The sequence below is a fragment of the Scomber japonicus genome, chromosome 1, assembly GCF_027409825.1.
Source record: "Scomber japonicus isolate fScoJap1 chromosome 1, fScoJap1.pri, whole genome shotgun sequence".
NCBI classification, from domain to species: Eukaryota; Metazoa; Chordata; class Actinopteri; order Scombriformes; family Scombridae; genus Scomber; species Scomber japonicus.
In genome coordinates this window covers 18,923,425-18,945,941 of record NC_070578.1, presented here as the reverse complement: position 1 = coordinate 18,945,941, position 22,517 = coordinate 18,923,425, and the positions used below count along the sequence as shown (strand labels likewise).

At 40.8% G+C, this 22,517-nt stretch overlaps 2 protein-coding genes across 9 annotated transcripts in view; one reads left to right on the top strand and one right to left on the bottom strand.

Moving 5' to 3' along the window:
• Positions 1-1,546: 1,546 nt before the first annotated feature.
• Positions 1,547-15,433, top strand: LOC128361779 (paired box protein Pax-6). Of its 8 annotated transcripts, XM_053322352.1 has the most exons (13): positions 1,547-1,559; positions 4,433-4,486; positions 5,406-5,429; positions 7,866-7,996; positions 8,300-8,335; positions 8,421-8,651; positions 9,058-9,223; positions 12,471-12,629; positions 13,301-13,383; positions 13,475-13,625; positions 14,073-14,185; positions 14,479-14,620; positions 15,348-15,433. In XM_053322352.1, exons 1-13 carry the CDS (start codon positions 1,547-1,549, stop codon positions 15,431-15,433), a joined length of 1,389 nt encoding a protein of 462 aa, XP_053178327.1. The 8 variants fall into 8 exon arrangements, with proteins under 8 accessions (XP_053178327.1, XP_053178312.1, XP_053178348.1 ...); XM_053322337.1 differs by lacking the exon at positions 1,547-1,559 and having other exon boundaries at positions 4,462-4,486; positions 8,421-8,636; XM_053322373.1 differs by lacking the exons at positions 1,547-1,559; positions 5,406-5,429; positions 8,300-8,335 and adding an exon at positions 11,084-11,093 and having other exon boundaries at positions 4,462-4,486; positions 8,421-8,636; positions 9,058-9,201.
• Positions 15,434-20,272: 4,839 nt separating this feature from the next.
• elp4 (elongator acetyltransferase complex subunit 4) overlaps positions 20,273-22,517 on the bottom strand; it is a 51,845-nt gene continuing 49,600 nt past the window's right edge. The window contains exon 10 of the mRNA XM_053322326.1: positions 20,273-21,057. Coding sequence (XP_053178301.1) covers positions 20,929-21,057 — 129 coding nt within the window. The 3' untranslated portion in view covers positions 20,273-20,928. The remainder of the gene's footprint in view (positions 21,058-22,517) is intronic.

The window sequence follows — 22,517 nt, the reverse complement described above, 5'->3', positions numbered from 1 at the left end:
TCAGGTCGCAGGAGTGACGTCGCCTTGCCTCGCAAAATGTGTCCATAAAAAGCACCCAAGCTTGCCTAAAGGCTGCGCTCTTTACGCATGGCGTTCTTGTTGACAGGAGGGGTAAGGCTATTCAGGGGAAGGTGATACCCAAAAGAATCAACAAAAGCACGTGGTGGACTTTTTTTTTTTTTTGGATGGTTTTTAGTGAGGGAGGGTCGTCACAAAGTTAACATGTTTCCATATGGAGTGTTAAAACTAAAGAGTCCCCCCCCCCCACACACACACCCCACACACACACTCAACTACACTTTCAGGGATGTTTTGGGGGACTTCAAATTTCTAATTGTATTTATTTATCTATTTATTTTACAGCATTATAGAGCTAATGTGTGTGTTAAGGAGACTTTAGTATCAGTGCTTAAAATAAGAACAAAACTGGTGCAAGTTATTTGAACATCTTTTTTTAAGTGTAAATTGTCAAACTTGGATGCAGAATATATAAATAATAATAAATACAAAAATACAAATAAATAAAAAAACAGAGGTGAGATTTAGCAATGTGTCCCCAGACTTTTCCACAGCATAATTACATGCGTCACTATAACATTAATCGCGTCCATAGAGCACCGACTGCTTGATTAAAGGCACGCTGCAGCTCTTTGTGATTTTAATTCGGTGTTACAATTCACGTGTGGGAAGCTCCACTGCTAGTTTCCGTCCCCTCGCAGCACACAAGCTAGCCTCAGGTTTTGAGCTGAACATGCCCGAGATTCCCTGTGAGGACCCAATTCAGCCTGGAAGAGGGAGCTTCCCGTCCAATGGGCATTTCCCTGGCAGTTGCTTTGCAGTAGAGAAATATTCAGCAAGTGAGCGCAGGCTATTTGCATGCGTGGGCTGATTAGTGGGTTGGGAAGTCTCTCTCTCTCTCTCTCTCTCTCTCTCTCTCTCTCTCTCTCTCTCTCTCTCTCTCTCTCTCTCTCTCTCTCTCGCTGTGACTCGGCCCCGTTTCCCGCTTTGGCTGTGGTGCAGGGGGAAGTGTTTATATGGGGAATGATGACAGAGGTCGGGTCGCGCTAATGGGCCAGTGAAGAGCAGCGGAGGGAGGCGAAGCGAGGCGCACACAGCAGACCAGGAACACATACATTAATACACTTGTTCCATCACCAATCAGCATAGGTGTGTTCATTCTCTTACCCCCACCTCTTTCTACCACTACTCTCCCTCCCCTCCCTCCCTCCCTCCCTCCCTCCTCTCTCTCTCTCTCTTCCCCACTCTCTCTCTCTCTTTCCGACTCTCTCATTCGCTCTCTCACACGCCAGCGCACATCCTCGCCAAACTCCGTGAGTCCTGACATCTGAGTTCACTGTCAATCTCTGTCTCCTTCGCAGGGATATCCCCTCCGTCTCCGCCGAAGACCACTGGAAACTAATTTTTCCCTCTTCTAAACTTCCGGAAAGAGACGGATCCTGGTCGGCTTTTTTTTTTCTTCCTTTCTGTGGTGTGGAGAACTAGGCTGTAGCCTGTAGTTTGCCAAGGACTTTGACAACAACGCAGGATGCCCCAAAAAGGTGAGATCCTGACTGAAAGTTTGCCCGTGCTGTTCAATTAGAGTTATTGTTTGGGACATATAATATTATGTATAGTATAATTATTATTAGTCTGTTATTATTAATGTTATTATTATTAATAATAATAATATTATTGGCATTTATTCTCGGCCGTAGGTGGAGGTTTAGCAGTGAGGTGTGTTGTGGCTGTGCAGCCTGTCTTCTGACTTGGACTCTTCCAAAAGTGCGAACAGCTTTTAGCGTCTCTGTCTGTTTTATCTGTTCCATTTTTTGTTGTTGTTGTTGTGTTTATAGGCCTTACTGATAGCTTACCGCTTATTTATGACAGCAAAGAGTAAAAAGTCACGTTGGGCCAGGACAGTGATCATCGTGGAGAATGGGGCGCAATGACCCGTTGAGGAAAGGTGTCAGATTGATTCATGCAGGCGAGTCACCCAAGCGCCTTCTCACAAAAAAAGCCTCCACGAAACGGGAGGAGGCCGGTTTTAGCGTGTTTGATTGTGTCACAGAAAATACAACTTTCACCCTTTTTTTTACTCTATAAGCTGCTTTTGCTTCCTTAAATAACAGCGCGCCACTACATTTCAATTTTAGCAGTTAAAAGTGTGCAGTAAAAACAGCCAGATACAAGCTGACAGGCCGATCATGTGAAGTCATGTTTCATGTAAATAAAGATAATAAAGATGCTGCTGCTTTTAAACTATTTTTTTCCCAAAACTCATACATTTATCACGTCTAATAAATGAATTAATTCCATGTATTAATTGAACTTGAATTTATAATTTTAAATATAAAATAAAATAAAAGTTAAACAATTAAGTAATAATAATTTAAAAACAATTAGATAGCAAATACCCATCAGAACTATTGATTCATATATTGAGATGAACTTAACTCAGTTGACATTAAGCCAATTCTCTATATAGCTATAGTACCCATATATATTCTAATATGTAAAAATATTATGAAGTCATCTTCATGTGTGTATATCTACATATTATCTGTTAGCTTGCAGCGGAGCCATTGCAGTGAAGGCCTACATGGAATATTTCTGCATATGAATGTTGTGAGCGCAGGATCCAGCGGTCATAATAAGCATGTTGAATTAAGACATTGTTGTTACGGATTACTAAAGGAAAAGAAATGCAGATTAGACCGTAGTTAACCTCGGGAACAACAATGTTTGAGCTTTCGACCTTAAATAAATGATTAACCACTTGGACCATACAGGGCTTAAAAGCTACTGACTGCAGTTTATTTTCAGCCTGGTCAGAATTAGTTGAATAATTATTTTAAAAACCCCATGACATTTAAGCCTAAAAGAACAGTATCTGAATGAATTGTTTTGGTAATTTTAGGTTATGTCAAACAGGCTAACTCGGGCTATGTAGGCCAGTGTGATGGAATCTGAATTTGATTAATGACCGAGCAGCCTATTTGTTAAAACACCAAAGAAAGCTACATTCCAGATGCAATGGCGGCCTTATGCGTGCATCTCACAAACCAACCTTGGACTTAACACAGCCTGTTAGACGTCGGTATTAGGCCATTTTGCTCTGCACACAACACAACTTTGCATGGAGGGAGAAAATGAAAACTTCAGACTTCTCCCTCTCTGGCCCCCTTTTTATCTGTTCCCCATTCAATAGCTTCTTTAATGCATTTGTCTTTTCCAATTGAGCGCCCTACTGCGCTGTTGTGTCTTTAAACCCGCTTTACAACCCGCACCAGCAGCACAAAATAACCACCAAATATTTATAACAAGAAATTACTTTTTACATTTTTTTTCTTAAAAAAAAAAAAAAGAAAAAGAAAAGAAAAGAAAAGAAAAGAAAAAAGCAAGGCAAACAAAACCCACATTCACATAGTAGCGGCACCGGGGGTCACGGTCGTGTGTGTGTGTGTGTGTGTGTATGTGTGTGTGTGTGTGTGTGTGTGTGTGTGTGTATGTGTGTGTATGTATGTGTGTGTGAATGGTCCCGGAGGGGGTGGGATGCATGCCTCCGGCTCTTTGTATTAATCTGAACTTGTTGGTGTGTTTAGTGGGGAAGCTGTGTGTTTCTAGTCGCAGAGGCCGAGTTTTCGCCCCGGGTTTGAGGTATATGGAGGCAGAAAAGGGGGTGCATTGTTGGGAGTCCAGCAGGCTTTGTACACCAGCTTTGTACCCCCTCCTGGTCTGGACTTTTGCAGAGCAGTGAGGCGAAGTAGACAACGTGTGTCACTGTACACTTTCCACGATAGACTACACAAGAGAGGGGAGGTATCAAGTTTGAAAAAAAAAAAAAAAAATAGAGAGAGAGAAGCCCCTTACTGAGACGATGAGGGTTGATTTCTTTATATGAACTAAAAAGAAAACGTACAGGCCCAATATCACCATTATAGACTGCTAGGGTTGATTTATCATGACAAGTGCTTTCGGAAACAGGCCCAGTTTAAGATGTTCAAATAATGTTGTCCCGTGTCACTTTTAATTTCTGTGCTTGGCAGCAACATTTAGGTGAATCTTAATGTAGATGCAGTAGCTTTAAAGTACATCAGTATAGCTGTGGCTGTGCTAATGTGTTGTTTTGCTTTGTCCTATAGGGAGACATTAAGTAGTGAAAACGGCAGATGATTGACTAAATTGTAATAGAGTGGACAGTCAACTCTGTTTCCAGGCAAGTTTAATTAATACTGAAATACATACATACACTGAGGATGTGAAATTTATTATGCATCTATCATGTTTTAAGCACCAGATCCGCAAAAATTCAAATCGAACGAGATGAGAAACTGTATTTGTTTTTTATTCAAATGTTGCAAATAATTTAACTTAAAAAAAAATATTTATGATGTGATGCTAACCCTTTTTGTTATTTCCTTGTGACGCTTAGAATACCACAATCAAGCCACGTGGGAGTCTGGCGTAGCCTCAATGATGCAGAACAGTAAGTTGTTTTTGTTTTTTCTTTTTGAACATTTATGTGTTTGGATACTTTGGTAACAACCGCAAGTTTAAATGTGGTTGCATTGAAGCAACACCCACTGACATTATGCACTGGTTGTTATAGCGCAATAACTTTAGGGACACTTTAAAAGGAGGCAAAGGAGGAAATGTAATGTACATGCATAAATATGCATGACTTTGAGGTGCAGGGGCGAAATAGTCGCAGTTATTTGATGGTCGTTTCATTGCTGTTAATTTATTTTTTTATATTATCATTTTTTTTTTTTTGCAATGATAGGTAGGCAAGTTATTATTGAACAAGTTAATCACACGTCGTCCTGTTCCAGAGAGAGAGAGAGAGAGAGAGAAAGAGAGAGAGGGAGAGAGAGGGAGAGAGAGAGATGGAGAGAGAAAGAGAGAGGGGGGGGGGGGTAGAGGGGGTTGGGTTGAGAGGGAGATTTTTTGTTTCTGCTTGAGTTGGTATTAAATAATTGCACAGCCGTCTGCATTAGCGTTAGAGCTGGCTGCCAGGCTGCATACAAGATTAGCTGCGTAGAGAAGAGCCCTGCATGAAACATGAGGAATAGCAATAATGTCTTATGTAGATTAGTCCATATTCTTCACGGACAGACAGCATGAACTAGAAAGAAAATGCTCATATTATAACCGCAGCTCTCACTGTTAGGTGCAGGCTAGGCTCACAGCGCAAGATAAATATTAACAACCATATTGTCGTGGGTGCCAATCAAAAAAAAAAAAAAAAAAAAGAAAAGAAAAGAAAAATATAACATGGTAGATGAAGTTGCTTATACCCCTCTGTGTTTTAAACTGGCCCATACATTGAATTATTGTCTTATTGCTGGTGTGTTCAAACCAAAAAGGATAAACATGAAACATTTTCTCTCTTGCTGCTGGACAAGAGGTGTATGACATCTGTGATGAAGGTGTGTGGAATAATTTTATTATATTATTCTCCATATACCTTGATGACCGTGTCTGTGCTGTAATCTGTGCGCATTAGTCAAAATATGTTTGAAGCCCATGTTGGACCACATGACAGTCTGCGTGGACTTTATGAATGTGCAGTGGTGTAATTCATTGTCTGAAGGTAAATACTTTTACAAACTGGAGGCGGCATGAACGCCTCATTTTACAGGCCGCTTCGGATGCAGAGGATTTTCCTTCTTCTTTTTTTTTTGCTACCAGTTGTCTATTATAGAGATGATGGGGCCTTATCAAAGCTGTGTACAATACCCTGTGCTCCTGCTTTGCTGTGGATTGATGTTAATGGGATGCTCCCCTGGCTTGGCGTGTGATGTCTGGTGCGAATTGCCGAGGAGATATCATTGGGCCCGGCCCTTTGGGTTGTCTAAAGGTCGCGACGGCCTCGGTGGCTTTTGTGCTAATAACTCCTGGGTGTATATGGTGGGGAGCGTCCAAATTGACACCATATGTTTTCCTATTAGTCGACTTGCAATAGAATACAAGGCGCATAATCAGCGCCAGCGGGCGAGATCGACTCTTGGCACTTGAGGGAATTGTGCCATGATTAAGACTTAACCTTAGGAGAGTTTGATTTTTATGTGATGTCCTTATCTGACGGTTTTATCGATACGGAGGATTTATATGATAGTTATAAATCAAAGGTGACGGAGCAGCTCTGGAAAACCCCGCAGAGCAGGGCTGCTTAATGCGGGTAGGCCAATTTCAGTGTAAGAAGTCTATTAATTCCACTTAATCCTGGAATTACCAAAGAGCAGGAGGGATGATAATGGATTTACTATCAATCAGATCCACGCCAGAAGATTATTACACATAGCGACCAAAACAGATATGTTACTCCGTTAAACAGGTTTCTTTTCACTGGGGTATCTGCAGGCCCTTTGGATCATTTAATTAAAAATAAAGGCTTCAGTTTAAAGCACAGCCCTGTGACATATTTCAGAGTAAAGACGCCCACCGTTTGCACACAACAGGACTGCAGTGGCTGTGAGTATTTGTTGTCAAATACAAACAAGGGGGGAAAAAACTGCATGTCACTTTTAATATGTTAAGAATCCAGGCGCGCCCTCGTTTCTGTGACCGCGCGTAGCCCCTGGCCACCTTAAAACGAAGTCTCCCTCGGAGGGTAAACGAGTTGCGTCCAATTTTGTCTGAGTGATATCCAAATGCAGACAGAAAGGGTCGTTTTATCATGCTACTATTTGTCGTGACGATGCGATTTTCAAAAGCAGAGCGGTGTCATAAAGTGACATGCCTGCCACAAGTGCTCCAACTGATCTTTTCAATTAGCCTCCCATGCATGATCCGAGGCGACTTCCGCCTATTTCCAGAAATTAAGCTCAAACTTGACGTGCAGCTAGCTTTATTTTAAAGACAAATGTCAGGCAGGCTCATCATATTTTCCCCCTCTTCTATATTTGGAGCTTATTTATTGCTAAGGAGCCTCTGCTCCCGGAGTCAATGTACCGGGCGGCAGCGCAGGGGAAGGGAGCGGAGAAACAGAGAGCAGCTCAGGCACTCCGGGGAGTCAGCTCTCCCATTTGGCTTCAGGTTTGCGGGCTTATTCTGTGCTTTAGAGACATACCATAGAACAATTTACGGATCATTTGCAAAAAAAACGATCTTTTTAGACGATAGCCTGTTATTTTACAGCTAGTATCCTATGTGGTGCCTGTCCTGTTGGTGCGTAATTATTGTGCGTTTTGAAGGACTACCATAGAAAGGAGTTGTCGATTTTACCGTTACTTTACAAAACAAAGCTGTGCCTTTTTAAATGAAAGCTCATTTAATACATTATTTCAGTTTTTTATGTGATTGTCGCTGATGCTGGTTATTATTTCGAGGTTAGTTTATGAGTGAGGTGCTGGTCTTGGAGATGCGCAGCTGTACATGAGGGGATGGATAACGGTGCGAATGGTTTAATACCCAAGTTTGCTGTTTTGATAAAAGGTTTGTAGAATACACTGGAGGGCAGAGAAGCGACTGAGTTGTTTCGTTTATTATTAGAAATAAGACTTTAAGATGTTTTGGTTTAGTTTATCTGAGCCTACTGATGTTTAATCCATGTTCTGCATGTCTTACTTAACTGCGCAGTGGGGATTGTACCGAGCGATGTGACAATGGCTATTCTTTACTATTCTTTAACCAGTGCACTTAAGTTTAAGACACGATTTTTTTTAAAACAATGAGAATCCATTTTTTTGAAGACAACTGCAGTGTACCTGTGTATGCTATCTTCATGTCTCACCCTTAACTCGGTTATCCTGTGCTTACATAATTCTTTTCACAATTCAATGAAAATGATTTGCTTTATCACACATGTTTTAATTGAACTGGTAATACAGTGTGATGACTGCGATGCTTTTGTCTCCATGTAGGTCACAGTGGCGTAAACCAGCTTGGTGGTGTGTTTGTTAATGGTAGACCGCTGCCGGATTCCACCAGGCAGAAAATAGTTGAACTTGCTCACAGTGGTGCTCGACCCTGCGACATCTCCAGGATACTGCAGGTGACAAGCATGTTTCTTTCTGATCAGAAAACTGACTATTTAATTTAAAGTACTTTGAAAAAAATAACAATTGTGCAAAATATGAAAGACATCATGGTTTGATTTCCCTATGAAACTGAGCCTGAACGCTGTGTGATCGTCTTAAGTCAACTTAATTCTTATGAATTAATCGAATCATTTTTATGAACTGGAAATGTACTAAGGCCGAGAGAAAGGAAAGTAATCTGCCTGCTCTTATAATGAATAAATCTATTGTAGGAAATGCCTAATATACCATTCAAGGCATATTTTTTGTGTTTGTAGACCCATGATGAAGTCCAAGTGCTGGACAGTGAAAAGGTGATAATTATTTGACGCCATCTTAGAAATTCCGTTAATAGTCCTAAATAATGTATGTCAATTGTGTCTTTTGTTTTCTATCCAGGTATCCAACGGCTGTGTGAGCAAGATCTTGGGCAGATATTATGAAACGGGCTCCATAAGACCGAGAGCGATAGGCGGCAGCAAGCCCAGGGTCGCCACTCCAGAGGTGGTCGCGAAAATCGCGCAGTACAAGCGGGAGTGTCCGTCTATCTTCGCGTGGGAGATCCGTGACAGACTTCTGTCGGAGGGGATCTGCACCAACGACAATATACCCAGTGTAAGTGTATTGACTGTAAGTTATGTGCATGATTTAATTTGCCACATGAAATGACTTTTTTTTCTCATGCAGTGGAGGAAAAGGAGATGGGCAACCAACCATTCAGTCTTATTAAATACAGTGCGTTTCAAAGTGTGGGGCACGCATTACTGCATATGTGATCACCCAAACATACAGTCAATTAAAGAGAGCTCGTTGTCCATTTTGTGCGCTTTGCAGGAACATCTACCTGCATGCCTAGATTTATAATTATTATAAAGTGCAGTGTGTGTGTGTGCGTGTGTATGTGTGTGTGTGTGCGTGTGCGTGTGTATGTGTGTGTGTGCGCGTGTGCGTGTGAACCCGCTGCCCACTGCGTACGAACACACTGCTCCATCTGAGATCTAATCCTAATCTTAATCATATGTAATTTGTCATTCAGGTGTCATCGATAAACAGAGTCCTTCGCAACCTGGCTAGTGAAAAGCAACAGATGGGCGCAGATGGCATGTATGACAAGCTGAGAATGCTCAACGGTCAGACAGGAACTTGGGGGACCCGGCCCGGCTGGTACCCCGGAACATCAGTGCCAGGGCAGCCCAACCAAGGTGAGCCTCATTATCACACAGTGGCAATAAAGACACCTTGACGCATTTAGTGGACGCATTTTGGTTAATGCATCCTAAAGAAGGCCGACCGGCCGAGCAAAGGCCCTCACTTGGATTGTCAGACTTGGTCATATTTATAGTCAGTCCACACCAACAAACAAACAGTATGAATTTTTGGGGTAGACGCACTGAGATTATTGTGAACTCCACAGAGGTCACCATCAAATATATGAATAGTTTTACAGCTTACTATTCCAGTGGTTCCGGTCAACGGCTCTGTTTGCAGGAAGGTATTGTATTGGCAATGCTTTGATGCCCTGAACAAGACCCCCAATTAAGACTAGTCGATTAGAGGAAGCCAGCATAGGCCATGCATGCAGTCTCAATGCCTCCACTGTCCCAGACATGGATGTGCGTGACAGCGGCTTGTCCTTTCAGCAGAGGTGTCCATCCAACAGCCTGCATTTTCCTCCCCTCCTGATGGGGAGGCAGAGCCGGGGAGCTGTGTGCGGGGATATTAGTACAAAGGAATGTTTTCCTTCACACGCAATGATTGGTTATGGGAACGGTCCGCACTACGTGTAATTGCTCATTAGAGAGGGCTTTGTCTCTCATTATGGCAACATGCAGGAGTGTGGAGATGGTAAGGCTGCTATGGAAATGTTCCACTTCAGAGGGTTTCTGTCAGCCAACTGGAGGCCAAAACACTGCGGATATTTTTTCTTTTCTTTTTCTCATAAGAAACCCACCTTTCACGTGAAATATTCATTCATTAAACAAAGTATCGCGAGTGAGCATCGTCTCTGTTTTACATTCACGAGAGAAGGGGAAACGCAAGTGGTGGAATTCAGTCTTAGCAAATAATAATTTGCATTTCTTTGATGACCATTTGGACACGTGGGGCTGTTATTAAGAAGCAGTAAAGCGGAAGCGATCATATTAGCAACTAAAAATGATTAAGGTTATTTTAAAATACGACCACTACTTTTAATTATATTCAAAATATTATTGTAATCACAAATATGAATTCATAGTGTATTATGATATTATAGCGTATAGTTATTATTATTTTACTGTTGTTCCTATTTTAGTCATTATTATGAATTATCTTGGTATCTAATTATTAAATTGGGAAAATATGCAATTATAATTCCAATATAATAATAATAATAATAATAATGATAATGATAATGATAATGATAATGATAATGATAATAATAATAATAATAATACAGCTATTGTGTTTTAAATCAAAGCAGTGCTTAGATTAAACAGTTGAGAAGAAGGAAAATATGTTTTCCATGTGACAGCCGAGTAAGCAGATATTAAGGCGGAGAGTGACAGGGCCCCAAAGAAGACAACTCTATCCAAAGAGGCAGGAATAAAACTCCTCACCGATTTCGTCTTTTATCTCTTTCTCATTCTCATTCGCTGGCTATATGGCTCTAAATCCCGTCTATAGGATTTGGTCTCTCACTTTCTCTTTCAGTTTTAAGCGGTTTCTCAAGAGTGTTTTGATCCGGTCTCAACGGCTGAAAGGTGCCGCAATTGGTTCGGTATCTTTTTTTTCTGCTGCTTTTCCGCCTCACTGGCTGAGACATCGTGATACTAAAGAATGAGTTTATTTCCCAGCGCTTTTATAAAGAAAACAAATCCCATCCTAGCGTCAGTGGGTCTGGCAGACGGATAATAGCTGCACATTCACTCCTTTTTATGGATTATCCGGAGTGAAGAAACAAATAGCGTGGATACAAACTATTGGCCTATAGAGGAAGACTTTTTTCTTTCTTTCTTTCTTTCTTTCTTGCTTTCTTTCTTTCTTCTTTTTTTTTTTGCAGCAGGAGAAACATGTGGCATCAGGTTTCCTCCAGTGAACCAAAACTTTTACAAATACACACACTTAATATTTTTTCAGGAGGCTTGTAGCAGAACTCCATGCAACATGTGCATTATCATGTCCTTCAATCCACATCATACCAAAAAAAAAAAAAGTTTTCGCACAAAAACTTCAGATTTTGGGTTGAATACACATGAGCCTGGTATATATCCACAAACCTTCCTGCACCTGTTCCACCTCGTATCAATGAGCACCTTTAACCTCTGCCGACCAGTTCAAAAAAACAGAAACAAATTCTGCAAACAAAAAAACTGAAATGCGACCTCATGAGTTCAACCAGACAGGCACCAGCGAGATATTACATAAACCACTCTCTATCAACGCACCCCCTGCTTAATTTCGCATTAACTTCTCGGTGTGATAATGATGTCCAACAACAAGACAGACATTAGTCGATAAGCCTCGCCCTGCAACTGAAGGGGCCTTTGGGCCCACCGCGGACAAGCAGGAGCAGTGAATAGATTGGCCTTATTTTGGTTGTTCAGGGGGTTGCATGCTCTCTCCTCTCATTTGTTTCCAATTGAAGACAGAAATCCTGACTGGCGTGTAGCTAGCCGGGGGACGTGATTAATGATGGTAGTGGATAAGGGTTAACACACTGGACTCAAAGCTCTGTTGACTGGGATCCTCGTGCGCACAATGCCAAAGTACTATAGCCTGTGCGCCTCCAGAGAGAGAGGATCCTTTTGTCATCTCCTCCAAAAGCCCCCCCTCCCATATATTACACCCACCAAGGGCTCACTGCTCGTCCCTGGCTGTGTCCATAGTTTAATGGTTTCCCTTACTCCTGAAGGCATTGTATCATTCTGAAAAGCGTCTTCTCCTATTCAGAAGTTGGTGGTCACCTCAATGGCTATACCAACGCCCATATGGGAACGGCCATTGAGGCATTGCTCTGCCTTAAAAAAAGGAGGCTAGAGAGTTTGGGGTTTAAATACATTTCATAGGCTCTGAAAAGAGGCTCACCACATCTTGTCACATTTCTCTTAACCTTTTGAGAACACACGCCATTGTTGAGAAGCGATAAGTACGCGGAGCCTTTCCCTGGCCTGCCTGTTTTTCCCACAATATTTTATAAACAGTTAAACTGCAAACCTTTAAAAAAAAAAATATTGTTCCTTGTTCACGCAGGCAGAGTCCTCTGTAATCCGCCAACATTAAGAAGAAATTACAATCATTCCTCTAGTTTGAAATGAAATCAACCATGACATGGGCTTTAATTAATGTTGCACCGCTGTCTGTACAATTAGCTGCGGGCCGATGAGACCCGAAAAATAATTATTCAATTAGCTTAATTGAATGTATATTTCAATTATATATATATTTATAAATGTATATATTTTTTTGCAGATGGTTGCCAGCAACAAGACGGTGCAGGAGAAAACACAAACTCAATCAGCTCAAACGGCGAGGACTCAGAGGAGACACAGATGCGGCTGCAGCTAAAGAGAAAGCTGCAGAGAAATCGCACGTCCTTCACACAGGAGCAAATTGAAGCACTGGAAAAAGGTCGAATAACCAGTGAATCATTTATACATTTATATCCACCACATTCATTATTTTTACTTTAACAAAATGTTCCTTTTATTATTAATAAAAATATATTGAATATATTAAATAAATAAAAAAGTTCCTATGTGGGAGCTACTATATTTATGGTTCATTATAATAAATGTGTCACATAGCTCTACTTGTTTAATTGATTATTAGCAGGTTAAGAGGTTTTGCTGACAGTAGTGCTGGGCAACATGGACAAAATCAAATTACCTCCATATTGATATTGTGACAATATTATAGGCATGACTATTAGTGCTTTCACTAAATATTTACAAAATGACATTTTGATAAATAATAACCAGTAATGTGGATATAATGACACATTACTGATTATTATAATATAAGGCAAATAATAGAACAGCTAAAACAGTCTGGACAGTTAAGAAAATGACATCACTTTACTGTAATGCATCCTTTAAAACAAGTAAAAGATAACACATATGCCATAATCACAATATTATAATCTAAGACAATATCTAGTCTCATATCACAATGTCCATATATCAATATTAAAATGATATATTGCCCAGCCCTACCTGACAGCCCTGCAAAATTAAAATGAGCCTTTAATTAATTCCATGCTTATTTTCTAACTTTTTTATGTGTGATTTCCTGCATTACAGAATTTGAAAGAACCCATTATCCAGATGTGTTTGCACGAGAGAGACTAGCAGCAAAAATCGACCTGCCCGAAGCAAGAATACAAGTGAGTGAACAGAACGTCTTTGTAAGGAGATTTTCAAATGTTACCAAATGAAAATGTATGTATGAAAACTAACACCAAGTTTCCATTGCAGGTATGGTTCTCAAACAGAAGAGCAAAGTGGAGGCGAGAGGAGAAGCTGCGGAACCAGCGCCGGCAGGCCAACAACTCCTCCAGTCACATTCCCATCAGCAGCAGCTTCAGCACCAGTGTCTACCAGGCCATCCCACAGCCCACCACACCGGGTATGTCTAATTTGTCACACTTGTAATATACATTTTCACCCTGAATTTCATGGGTTCAGGTTATATAAGATCAATGTAAAATATAATTAAATATGATTAGGAGACAGTCTGCAGATTCATATAAAAAGGGGGAAAGAGGCCTCGCTGGCTGTGCGCTCTAGTTCACATGAAGAAGCACCGGTGGTTTGCTTTTGATGGATGATTGAGCAAAACTTCTCAGCTGACTATCTGTCTAATTACCGAATCAGGCATGAGGGCACACCGGCAGAGCTGAAGCTCATGCTCACAAGTCAATCACCTGAGATACACACTGTACAGTATCTGTCCGGGCCCATCAGCCTGTCAAATAAGGCGTCGCCTCACGCACGCACTGTTTAACGCTAATGAGACCAGCCTTTTCATTTTGGAAATTCTAACCACATTTTTTCCCCCCATCTCCATCCACAGTGTCTTTCACCTCGGGGTCAATGCTGGGTAGACCTGACTCAGCACTCACAAACACCTACAGTGCGCTGCCCCCCATGCCCAGCTTCACCATGGCAAACAATCTACCTATGCAAGTAAGTAAAAGACCATAATCCGCAGTAATCAATCATTTTTAAGGATATGCTTTTAAAGTGTAATATATTAACATGTTTGATATGATTGTAAGAGTGCACACAATGAGTAATTTAAATTGTGCTTACAGGCCAAACAAAAAACATTTCAATTTGATTTTTAATGGAAGAACAGAAGTAGAACTAAAATTATGAATAACATTAAATCCGATATGTCTGCCTATGAGAGCTTATAGCAGACTGAGCTGAAAACTATGGTTGGCTAAGCTAATATTACATTCTCTCCCCATCTATAGCCCAGCCAGACCTCCTCTTATTCCTGCATGCTGCCTACCAGTCCGCCTGTGAACGGGCGGAGCTACGACACATACACGCCCCCTCATATGCAGGCACATATGAACAGCCAATCAATGACCACTTCTGGTACCACCTCAACAGGTAGGCAGAAAGTTCATTGTTTACCAACATGCTTGGGAATTAATTAAATCAAACCGTGCAAACTTTGACTCCTCTAATAAAGTATCTGCCACCTTTTCTAATTAGGGGGTACTACATAGCCATCTTTGATTCATGATCTGTTGCAGCAACTTTCCTTTTCCTCTCTGTCTATTTGAGAAACTTAATGGTTTAAACATCTCTGGATCAATATCTCTATATTTCATATCATTTTCCTTTACTGCAATTGCATGAACCAAGTTCATTTCACCGCTGCTCCAAGCCATCATGTCAATCCCACTACTCCAGCCCATAGTTTAGTTCCACCCCATTAGGATGCTGTTATTGAGAGCCATATATACCGGTTATAGTCATGAAGAGTTAATCATGCATAACCACATTTCCTCTGTGCTAAATTGCTAATTAATTTGATTCATTTGCTGTTGTACTCTGTCTGTTTAAATGCCATTGCTAAAGCCTCAATTTATCGAGCTTGCAAGCATTTTACTGTGCAACCATGTGCAGAGCATTGTGACTCTATTGCAGCTCCACTACTCGTCTACCTATTTGCAAGCGTTAAAGCAATATGCTCTGTGCTATAAGGCTAACTAGTGTTAGCTGTCACACTAACTGTGCATGGTGCATACATTCATCTAATTTAGCATGTTGACTTCTGGGGGCATTTTTTTTTTTTGGTTTTACTGATGTCTTTCTCTTTCTGTCTCGACAGGACTCATCTCTCCTGGAGTGTCTGTCCCTGTCCAAGTCCCAGGGAGCGAGCCTGACATGTCTCAGTATTGGTCAAGACTACAGTAGAGAGAAGAGCTACTTCACCCTGTAACCACCCACTCCACCATCGCCCTCCGGCAGTGCTCCTCACACATACACGGCACAGGAGAGTAGAGAAGGCGAGAGAGGGTTGAGAAGAGGCAAGGACAGGAGAAGAGGAGGAGGAGGAGGAGGGAAGAGAGAGACTCTGGGAGAACTTTGGGACCTCTGGGCTTTGTTTTTCCAGTGGGACTGTGTGCTGTTCTGTAGCTCTAGGCACATTCAAACGAGGACTTGGAAGAGGGAACATGGAAAGACAGAAAAAAATGGACCTCTGTAAAGTGCCCGATGTTAAATTTTTATGGAACAAAAACTTATGTTTTTTTCTATTTCCAACTTCAGTCATTGTTTCCTTTTTTCTCTGGTGTGTTAGTAAATGGCCATTTGTATGTTAATATGAAAAACCAAGATCAAGTACTGATAGATGGACTGCTAGAAAACCATGTTGGTCTTGCGTTTGTTTGAGAAAGGAGAACCTGAGAGATTCTGCCATGACTATCTTTTAATCTGCTTATATCGAGACTTTCTACCAGCCTTTGCATGGTCTCTGGACGCTGTTGCATATCATTAAAGACGAAAAAGCTGGAGGGAAGACTCTTACTGTGTCAAAAAAAACAGAAAAACAAAAAAAACAACAAAAACTATTTATTGGTCTTATTTCTTACGAATGGATATTAGCAGAGGAAGCTCAAACTCGATCCATCCACTGAGGCTGTGGTCTTGACTCCCCCCATGATCAGACGAGCTGACTGGGCCTGCGTTTGCTGGCTTATTAGACACGGATCACTATCAACAGCTAAAAGCGTGCAAAGACGACGCAACATGCAACACGACTTGGACCTCTGCTTTGGTGGTTGGATTGACTTCTAGATTACCACGAGGAACATTAAATGTGGAAAACAGGTGTAAGACAAAAACCTGTAGTCTGTAAATGGTAGACTGCGTCTTCGATATAATACAGTTTGTTTATGTCAAAATGTAAAGTACTTGTCTTCCCTAGAAATCTTACAGAAAGATTTCACCAATAAAAGTTGATTTCATTTATAACCCCGAGAATATTCTATAAATGTTCCATGCATCATAAAATACATTTCTTTAGGGTCAGGTACAATTTGTCTCTTAGGTATAGTTGTATTATAGTGTCCTATGGTCAAAAAAAAAATTGTGCAACTAGAAATATTTAATTCCTATAATTATGATTAAACATTGCTTGACAGAGTTTTAAACTTAAGTGTTTGGCAGTTGTTTACAAGTACATATCAGATTTAATCATTGTTGATTGTAAAACAGACCAAAGCCTTTGTATTTCATCTAGTACACAATGTTTTTTTTAAAGATATTAGTCTTGTGTTGCAAAATTTTTGTAAACACGTTCTGTTCAATTACATTGGCTTCGAGTTTGTAAGACTGCAGTCTAACCCTGCAGTCCTTATTTATAATTGAAGACCATGGGAGGGTTTTTCTAGCATCATCTGTCATGCTCTTTTGAGTTTTGCATTTTTATTTCAGTGTGTATGTAGAACATGGACACATACTGGGTTTACGTCTGAGCAATGCTTCTGAGATAAAAACGTCTACACGCTGTCTCTTAAATATTTCAATTTAATTTTATTTAAAATGGAGCTTTCTAAATGTATTTTGTGAAAACTATAAAACATTTTGTACAGTAAAATTGTGTCTTAAAGAAAGCTTTATTGCCTGTTCAATGCTGCGTCTGATACAGTGTCAGTCTTCTTCATTTTGCATCGTTGCTGCAAAGCTAAGAGAACTTTTGTAAATCTAATGCTGACAAATGCCAGTGCAAGGGCTTGTAATACACGCACAACACTTCCAATTCCCACCAAACAAAGGTGTCCGAAATAACACACCTCTCTTGATGTATGGGCTGAACCAACTCGACACCGACCACACAGCACAACAACGCCACACAATGAGAAAGGTCAAGCAATTCACCATCACTGGCTCTTGTTTTAGTAGAGTTACGATGGTATGAAAAAAAAAAAACAAAACCAATGAGGAGGAGGGAGCAGGGAAGAGAAAAAAAATGTCATGAAATAAAGCAGCCAGTGCCTAGAGCGAGGCAGAGGAGCGATTGTGTGGCAGAGTGAGTTATTTTGCTTCACTTGCTGCCTCAGCAGGGGGGGGGTTGGGGGGTTGTGAGTGTGTGTGTGTGTGTGTGTGTGTGTGTGTGTGTGTGTATTTGAGGGGTGTGTTAGAGACAGACCATCTAAAAGGAGAGGATGTCCAGGAGAGAGTGAGGTCAGGTAACATTCGCACAGCATGAGACAGCACTTAATATCTTACGACTTGCTAAATTGATTAATTGAATTACACATCTCACTCAATATTTAATAGTCCAATCAGAAATTTGTGGACTGGAGGTTAATCAGATTTTTTTTTAAGAGGATTTTTTTCTTGGGCTAATGTAATTTCTCTATTCATTTAATCCAGTTTATCACACAGACAGAAGAATAGTGTTTTGAGCGCATGGAGTGGGGAAGAGAGAACAGGCTAGACGACTGCGCCAAGACAGAGGAGGAACATTAATAATTACAGAGAGAGAATGAAAGCGGGATTCAAAATGCAGGAAAGACTGCAAATAGTGGAGGTCTAAATAATACACAGCTTTGGGATAAAACGGTTTAAATGTAATTCTCACTTGGAAACAAAGTCAAGTAATATAAGTTTCAGAAAAGTTCCTCAGAATTTTGTACTTTTTGATTTGTCTTTTGATGAGACGAAATGATTCTGACCTGAAAATCTGAATCTAGCTCTCCGCAGCAGCAGCAGCACACTGAAGCTGACACTCCTCTACTTAGTGTCAGCAGATGAATTCTGTGCTGTGTGTGAGAGTGAGTGCTGTAAGTAAACTTGAAGGAACAATTCCTTCAACACTGGAAAGTCAGTCAATAAATGATAGGCCATGACATGTATGCTCTTTACATTATGTTCTCGGACACAAAACATGCTGAAGGTCCGCTTTATTAAACCTAAATTTCAATGAGTATTAACATTCATTTAGTCATTTGAATGGTTTAGTGCTGCGATATGAAGGTCACTTAATAATATGACTCCCCAGTTCTACAACTAAGCTACTGTAGTAAAACATGTGGCTTTGGTGAAGCATCAATAGGACATAGGCTGCAGCTGCTAAAAGGAACGATTACAAAAGTGTCTTCTCTGCACAGTCTCATGGTGTTCTGTTTAGCCACAGGCCATGTGATGCTTTCATAAGGTAGGTCTCTTAAAGTGTACACACAGCTTTTCATGTTCAGCTTGTTATTTCACGTTATACATATGTTATATTATGTTGCAAACTTCATTTAGAAAGAATGTCACTAACTTAACAACAATAATATATATAATGCTGACCTATTTTTGAACTCAAAGTCATACAGAAAGATTTGTAAGAAAGCTGACAACCCTCCCACCAAAAACCAAACAAAACATATACAATCCTGTCTGTTTTGTCCTATTTATAAAATTATATTCTAAATAATTACTTATTTAATATTAGAGTGAGGTTGGGGGGATGAGGCTGTCTAAAGAGGCACACTGCTTTTAAAAATCCCACAGGAGAGAATACTGCTTTCTCAACCTGATTGTAAATTTTCCACTTATTGTGCGCTCAGAAGTTCAAATTAATTGATTCCCTGGTACTCTGAATTACTGATAAAAGAGGCTGACTCATATAAGATGCATGTGTGGTTAGTCATTACCTGCAGCATCGTATTACTCCATCGAACCAACAGTGAGTGAGGGCAAACTCTGATAAATCCTCCACCAATAAGATAATTTTTAAAAACTGGATAACTTAATCTAGTATATGTGTCAAGTTATGTTTATAATTTGTGTTACTTCAATATGCAGAATGACCCTTGGTCCAGTGTGTGTCCAGTAGCATCAATTCACTACATTCTAAATCTACATGTACCTGTACATAGAAATGGGAGCATCCTAATTCATAATAATGTGTGTGACAGAAATTGAGATTCGGAACTTGGAAAATAATTCACTTTCTGAACTGACTGAAAAAAAGTGAATCTACACAGAGATGACACGGAGACATGGCGAGTGTAAAAATCATATCTGTGGTACAGTGACATAAACAAATGCCAAAATGAATCTATTTTATTTTAATCTACCATAAAAGTGTACCCTGAATATGTCAGCTCTTCAACAACAATAACTTGGATAACAGTTTTTATCTTGACAACACAAGCTTTTGTTCACCTGTATAACTGACCTGTGTATGTCATTTCTTTCTCATACACCCGATATAAGAGCGATTCATTCATGCATGAAACTGTCAGGTAACACTACCCTCTCCCAACACGTGTTGCAGATGGTTACCAACACTGCCAGCTTTTACAGGCAAAAATATTCAAACTGGCGTCAGCAGCAGACGGAGGAAAACTAAAATGAAATATTTAATTTTTCATGTTGTTTTTTCTGTATTTCTCTATGTCACCATTTGACCTAATTTGTTCTTTTGGGCTTGTCATGGCAAAGCAGCTCATCCAGCAAACATGCCTGATGAGGTGTGAAGCCTGCACCCAAATCCAGCTCTCCTACCCTCTGCCCACATTCCTGCTCAGCTCTCCAGCTCACTGGAGGTAGACGTCACCGGCACAATCTCAGGGTCAGATGGAAGCATCTCTATTAGAACCTGAAACCAGTGAGGCAGACCAGAGATCAGTCATTCATAACACACTTTCTTTACATCCTCTCAGAATCTCACTGGTAGCTACCTTTGTTTTCAGTGCAGGTGTTGAGGTGTCATGAAGTAAAAATAAAAATTAAATGGAGAGAATTTGTTGTGTACTTTTTGATTTTATTTAACTTAACAGAAGCACATTTCATTGTCCTAGAAAATAAATTGGATTTTACGACTATTGTACATAGTGGAGCTGAGCTAAAGTAAGCCCAGAGTTTGGGAGAATGCAGGTCAATTATTTAATGTCTACCAGAAATGATAATCTGTAAAGACTAAAAAATATACCATGATCACACTTTACTTGTAAACAAAGTCCCCAGAGGCAAAAAGAAAAAAATCTTGATGTTTAACTGGGCCAAGTCAGTTTTATTCCTTTATCTTAACATTTTGAGACACTGTTGGACTGAAATTCATTGCAAATAACACTGACAAAATGTAAATAAGGGTGAGAAAAATTGGCAAATAACAATTTTAATGAGCTTCTCCTGACAACTTTGAATGTGCATTTATTTGCTGTCAGAGCCAGAAAGATGTAGAGTATACTGTGGATTGATATAAACAAGGCTGAAATGTGTCCATTCTGAGGAGGGGTACTGTGGATGTTTAGATCTTCACCCCTGGCTGGGACAGTTGGCAGGTGGTAATGGCTGGCAGGGTTATTGCAGTTGACATTACGTGGGCGAGAGAACAACCTGGTCACCACGGTAAAGAGGGCAACGCTGCAGCGTTCCAGGTGTTAGTTGCCCGTAGCGACTGTGTGGGAGCTCTAGAAATCCAGGTGTTTGTTGCCGGAAGTGCCGGAGCCACAGGCTGAGGCCACCATGGTCGCTCCTGCCAGCTCCCCCCTGCTCACACGACTCACTGTCTCAGACAAGTCTGGAGGCAAATGCAGTCTCTGCAGATATCAAAAAGGGAGAAAGAAAAAAAGAGAGAGAGCAGAGTATTAGATCTGCTTGTATGATGAAAAAAAGGAAAACAACAGTGGATCAACATTCTGTAGATGGTACACTTCAGTGATGTTTATTCACAGAGATCCATGTTGGGTTGAAATTGCATTAGATGCTTCAGCACTCCCCTCAACGCTGGCAGAGCAGAGTAAACCTGCTAGCGTGTTGCTAAATGCTTCAGAGAGCTTTAGGTCTGTTACAGCTCACAGGGAATATGTGCATGTGAGTGTGTGGGAGGTAGGGGTGTTTTGAGAAGTTGTGTATGGAACACATGAGCATGCATTTATGAGGTTAGGTGAGAGAGAAAATGTGCATGCAAAGTCTAAAAGTGTTTGCACTTGCGTTGATTGCTTTACTGTGTTTGTAGCACAAATGATTATGTTCAGTTAATACCAGAGTCATAAGAATCAAGTCTTTTAGCTGAGTAACTTGTTTCATGGTAAAGCTTATCTGTGGAGCAGCCCTGTGCCAACTCAAAGCACAAAGACGCTAAGAGGTTAATGAGGGCCACTCATGTAAAGCCCCCTAACACCAACACGCTAACTACTATAAAGCTTAAGAGGGGCTACACTGCTCCCTTCAGAAGCTGCAAGAAAGGCTGCCAATGGCACTCCATGAACAAAATCTTGAAGAGGTGCTGAGAGTGTGAGAGGAGGTGAAGTATGTCCAGAGTCAAGTGTGTGCCCTACAATGGTGTTGAGTAGCGCGATGCTGGAGCGTCTATCGAGGAAGTTAAATCAGAATAAAGGCATCCTGGGCACAAGAGAAGTTAAACCCTGTAATTTGCCCCTGAAAGAATCGGCCATGACATCTGAAACCCACTGGCCTGCACTCCCACCCCACCCCAGCCCTCTAAACCGCCCCTGCCCACCACATCCTTACCCCCTCCAGACATGCAGCTTTAGGAGAGCCCTTCCACTCCCACAGATACTTATCTTTTTCTTAATGAGTAGGTGTTTGGGTACAGGGTTTAACAGCGTCATTACTAAGAGATAATTCAGAGCTACGCAATACTCTTTATCCCTCTAGAGTAGACTACTTCCTCCCTTTGCACTATACTGTTTTTGCAGGGATTTAGAGCCCTGAAACACCTGAGTCTAAACTGAAGAATGTTTTCACATCGCTGATGTTCATGTCTGATATGAAGCCTTGTGCTACTGTGGCTACCAGGTTAGAGGCGCGTTATGCTGGAGAGGTCTCCTTTTCGTTGAGCACATTTCCTTTGTGTGTGTGTCAGAGGACTGTTTGTCAGGCAAGTAGAGGAAACAAGAGGAGCAGTCTTTATGCAGCCCAGCAGATTATCTGGGGCAGGTGACTACTGAGACACTGTGAAGGACCTATAATTTAATGTAGAATGGTTAAGGTAAGGTTACACAGGACTTATAGGGGCATGGAAGGAAGATTCCCA

What these genes read in the sequence shown, in the direction of transcription:
- LOC128361779 (XM_053322352.1), top strand. An exon ending in GCCAGGGCAGCCCAACCAAG is followed by an intron (nt 9,224 to 12,470) that starts GTGAGCCTCATT and finishes ATTTTTTTGCAG; the next exon opens with ATGGTTGCCAGCAACAAGAC. An exon ending in CCCACAGCCCACCACACCGG is followed by an intron (nt 13,626 to 14,072) that starts GTATGTCTAATT and finishes CTCCATCCACAG; the next exon opens with TGTCTTTCACCTCGGGGTCA.